This window comes from Apium graveolens, chromosome 6, assembly GCF_009905375.1.
Source record: "Apium graveolens cultivar Ventura chromosome 6, ASM990537v1, whole genome shotgun sequence".
In the NCBI taxonomy this organism is placed as follows: domain Eukaryota; kingdom Viridiplantae; phylum Streptophyta; class Magnoliopsida; order Apiales; family Apiaceae; genus Apium; species Apium graveolens.
In genome coordinates, this window is record NC_133652.1 from 107,201,901 (window position 1) to 107,206,353 (window position 4,453).

Below are 4,453 nucleotides of genomic sequence, written 5' to 3' on the forward strand. Positions count from 1 at the left end.
TATATAAAATAGTTTTTTAAATACTCGGAAAAAGATTTTATAAAATCCATATATTTCCTATAAAATCATAAATCATCATAAAAATAATTAGGAAGGTATGACAATTATTTATATTCTATTTTGGACATAAAAAAATTAAAATACTCAATTAATATTATTTTTAAACATCCAAACATATTTAACACTTAACAAATAATTCATAGAATATATAGTGGACACATATAATAATTATCTATTAGCAAAAACAATTACACGATATAGCCCGGATATTACACAAACTGGCCGACATGCCGCTGCAGTTGCAGCCATGAATTCAGCCTCACAAGACGATAAAGCCACACATCTCTTCTTTTGTGAGACCCATGTAATTAAACTTTCATCTAAATAAAACGCCATCCCTCAAGTACTTCTCCTATCTTCTACGTTTCCGCCTAAATCACTATCCGAAAAACCAGATAATAAGTAATCTCCAGCCCCTTGTGTATATCTCAGACCAAAGTGAATTGTGCCTTTCACATAACGTAGTATACGCCTAGCAGCTCCCAAATGCAACACTGTAGGACGTTCCATAAAACGGCTTATAACCCCAACTGAATACGCGATATATGGTCGCGTGTGTACCAAATATCTCAGCCCTCCAACAATACTTTTGAACATTATTGAATCCACTGCTTTCCCCTTTTCGTCTTTTCCAATTTGCTGCCTTGGTTCCATAGGAAATTTCACAAAAATTGCAGTCTGCGAGTCCAGTCATTTCCAGCAGTCTCTTAGCGTACCCAATTTGCCTAAGTTGTGTATAGCCCTTTCGCTGATCAACCTCAATACCCAGGTATTGTGTCAGCTTACCAAGATCACTCATATCGAACTCAATACTCATTTGGTTCTTGAACATTCGAATACCTGCTGTGCTAGTCCCTGTCACCAATAAGTCATCTATATAGACTCCCACAATCAAACACTCTGTACCTTCACACCTAACATAAACTGCGTGTTCGTAGGGGCACTTCACAAAACCAAGGCATTTGAGACACTTACTTAATTTTGCGTACCAAGCTCTAGGGGCCTATCGTAAGCCATACAACGCCTTAATCAACTGATATACTTTGTGTTCCATATTTTCTTTCACAAATCCCTCCGGTTGCTAGACAAACACAACCTCCTCCTAGTCACCATTCAAAAACGCTGACTTTATATCCAAATGATGAACTTCCCACTCGTTCTTTGCTGCTAATGCCAACAATAATCTCACCATTTTGAGTCGTGTGACAGGTGCAAATACTTCCTCAAAATCGATGCCTGGTTTTTGCACGTATCCTTTTGCCACAAAACGCGCCTTATACTTAACAACATTACCACTTGCATCTTTCTTTAACTTGTACACCCACTTTAAGCCAATAGATTTGTGACCCGGAGGTAAGTCCACTAACTTTCAAGTGTTATTTTTCTCCATTGCATCAATCTCTTGTTGTATTGCATCTTTCCACAGCTTCTCCTTTACTGCTTGATCAAAATTTACTGGTTCATCAATACCAGCTAGTAGCAATTCATGTTCTGCTTCCACCTCCTGTGTTTCCTCGTAATTTTCACTCACTTGTCTATATTTTTTGGGCTCAGTACTACAACTCAATGTACCTTTATGAAGTACCAGAATCTCGACTCGTCTCTCTCATATCTATTGACTCTGTGCTCATCGTAAAATCTCTTATATTGTTTTTATCACCACTATTGTTTCTGTCTTGCAAAGGCGTGACGGGTTCTACACTTGCATCCTCCGTTTCTGCTTCTGTATTTCGAACATTGGAGATAGAAAATGCACCAAATGTTGATGTTGTTTCCATTTGATGCTGATCACGCCAAGTCCACCATTTCCCTTCATCACACACAACATCACGGCTCACCAAAATTTTCCCGGAGTCAGGATCCAATAGTCTACAGCCTTTTGTACCTGGTTCCCTCCCCAAGTATATCACTTGTCGGCTTCGATCATCTAACTTTATCACTTGCTTACTTGGAACCTTTATGTATACAACACACCCAAATATTTTGAGTTGAGCAAGATCTGGTTTATTTCACGTCCATGCTTCATAAGGTGTTTTCTCGGACAAGGAACGAGTAGGCAGTCAGTTCAAAACATATACCGAGTGCCTTATTGCTTCTCCCCATAAATTTTCCGGCAATTTATCTCTTTCAAGAAACTCCTCGCCATGGCCACGACCGTGCGGTTTCGTCGTTCCACAATCCCATTTTGTTGAGCAGTGTATGGAGCAGTATATTTTCTTGCAATTCCCAATTCTTCACAGTAAGCTATAAATTGTTCGGAGCAAAATTCGCATCCCCGGTCTGTTCTAAGCATCTTAATCTAATACTCCTTGTCCTTCTCCACCAATATTCTGAATTTCCTGAACACTTCTAAGGCCTCATCTTTGCTTGTTAACATGTATGTCCACATAACTCTACTATAGTCATCCACCAAGAGCATAAAATATTTATTACCTCCTTTTGTTATTGGTGATATAGGCCCGCTCAAATCAGCATGTATTAATTCTAAAGGCTGGCTTGCTCGAAAGCTTGCTTCATGTTGAAATGGCTTCCTCGTCTGTTACCCCATCAGACATCCCGTACAAACCCCGTTTGGCTGAATCAAGCTTGGTAATCCAAGTGCCATTTCCTTGTTTGACATGAGTGTCATGGCTGCAAAACTGACATGGCCAAGTCAACTATGCCAACGCCAGGCCATCTCTTCTGATTTTAAAATAAAATAATTCCCCACACTGGTCTCAAGTATGATCTTATATAGACGATTAACAGTCCTTTTTACTTACATCACCAGCATCCATTGTGCATCATAAACCTATAAGAATGATCCATTCAATATGACTCTATTCCCCTTTTCTGCCATATGTCCAAGACTCAAAATATTACTACAAAAATTTGGGATAAAGTATACCTCATTGAACACTAGCTCTTCTCTGTTTTTGCATTTGAAAACCACTGTGCCTTTTCATTTTATGTCTACCACCGATCCGTCTCCAAACTTAACCCGTCCTGTAATACTCTCATCAAGTACCCATAACTTTGCACGATATCCCGTCATATGATTGCTAGCCCCATTATCTAGATACCACAGATTTGACTCCTCGTTTGCTTTGTCATCTGCCTTCAGCTTTGGCATCACATCATTATCGCTTATCAATAATGTTTTTTTCTCTCGTTCCACAAGAAGTAAAGCTGTTTCATCGTCATATGTCTGAGTTAAATTGGCCTCCTACTTCAAGTCTTTTTCTTGTTTTGGTTTACGAAATTCAATTGCAAAGTGCCCATATGCACTGCAATTGAAGCACCATATTTTACTTGTGTCACGCACGCCTCGAACCCCTTAAAAATTGCCTCTGCTCCTCAGATTTGAACTACCCTCACCACCATTCTTATTCGATTTCTTCAACCACTCCTCTCTTGTAAGGAGTAATTTACTATCCAGTGCTCTTCTCGGTATGGCCCTTCAATTTTTCTTCATGTGCCTTAAGAGATCCAACTGCCTCCTCAAAAGTCATCTCATCGATATTTCCAAACTGCTCCATGACAGAAGTGATCTGATGAAATTTGGATGGGACAACTCGTAGTAATTTCTTGACCACATAATACTCATCTACTATTTCTCCTAATGCCCTCATATTTATCACCAGACCAATCAGTGTCATGCTGAAATCATCCATCGACTCCGTCTCCTTCATACTCCGAGTTTCAAGTTCCATTTTTAACGTTTGAACTATGGCTTGCTTCACTCGTTCGGCGCCCTGGCACATCATCTTTACGGTGTCCCAAACTCCTTTTGCTGAAGTTTTCTCTACCACTGCTAGCAGGATATCTTCGGGTATGGCTTGATATATGACAGCCACTACAAATCTGTCTGCCTTAACGTCAACCAGAGCCTTTGTATTTGTGGGTTCGATTTCCTCCCAGATTTCGTGTGCCATCATAACAGCTCTCATCTTCATAGCCCACGCTGTATAGTTGCTCTTGCTCAACATAGGGTAGCTCAGTGCCACCGTACCATCCTTGTCCTTGAGTCCCTCCATCGTCGTGCCTTTTGGCATATACTTGGGCATACGCCAAATATAAGCTCTGATACCAAATGTAGGAAATATACAAATAATAATAGAGTAATGAAAGAAAAAGAATAGTTGTTTATTTCTCTAAGTAGCAACCGTACTCATGAATTACACAGAAGATACAATATAACTACTACTCTGGCAAAACAAATAGAAGCAGACTCCTAAAATTTCTCCACTTCTACCACTTATTTGTTACTCTCCTAAAAACACTCTACGTGCACATTGACCATACCAAACTACTGCTAAATGCAAAACTAACTTGTCATGTAGATAAATAAATATGCAGACAATGTTTAAATTAAAACCCAATAAAGAACATGTGATGTAATGTTGCATAACAC

At 39.3% G+C, this 4,453-nt stretch overlaps 1 protein-coding gene across 1 annotated transcript; it reads right to left on the reverse strand.

The window, feature by feature from the left end:
• Nucleotides 1-3,470: 3,470 nt before the first annotated feature.
• On the reverse strand, nt 3,471-4,076 carry LOC141665377 (uncharacterized). The gene has a single exon (XM_074471364.1). The coding sequence runs from the start codon at nt 4,074-4,076 to the stop codon at nt 3,471-3,473; it is 606 nt and encodes a 201-aa protein (XP_074327465.1).
• Between the last annotated feature and the right edge of the window lie 377 nt (nt 4,077-4,453).

Bases quoted from the DNA above. Each gene is read 5' to 3' on its own strand.
- LOC141665377 (XM_074471364.1), bottom strand. From the start codon at position 4,076: ATGGAGGGACTCAAGGACAAGGATGGTACGGTGGCACTGAGCTACCCT.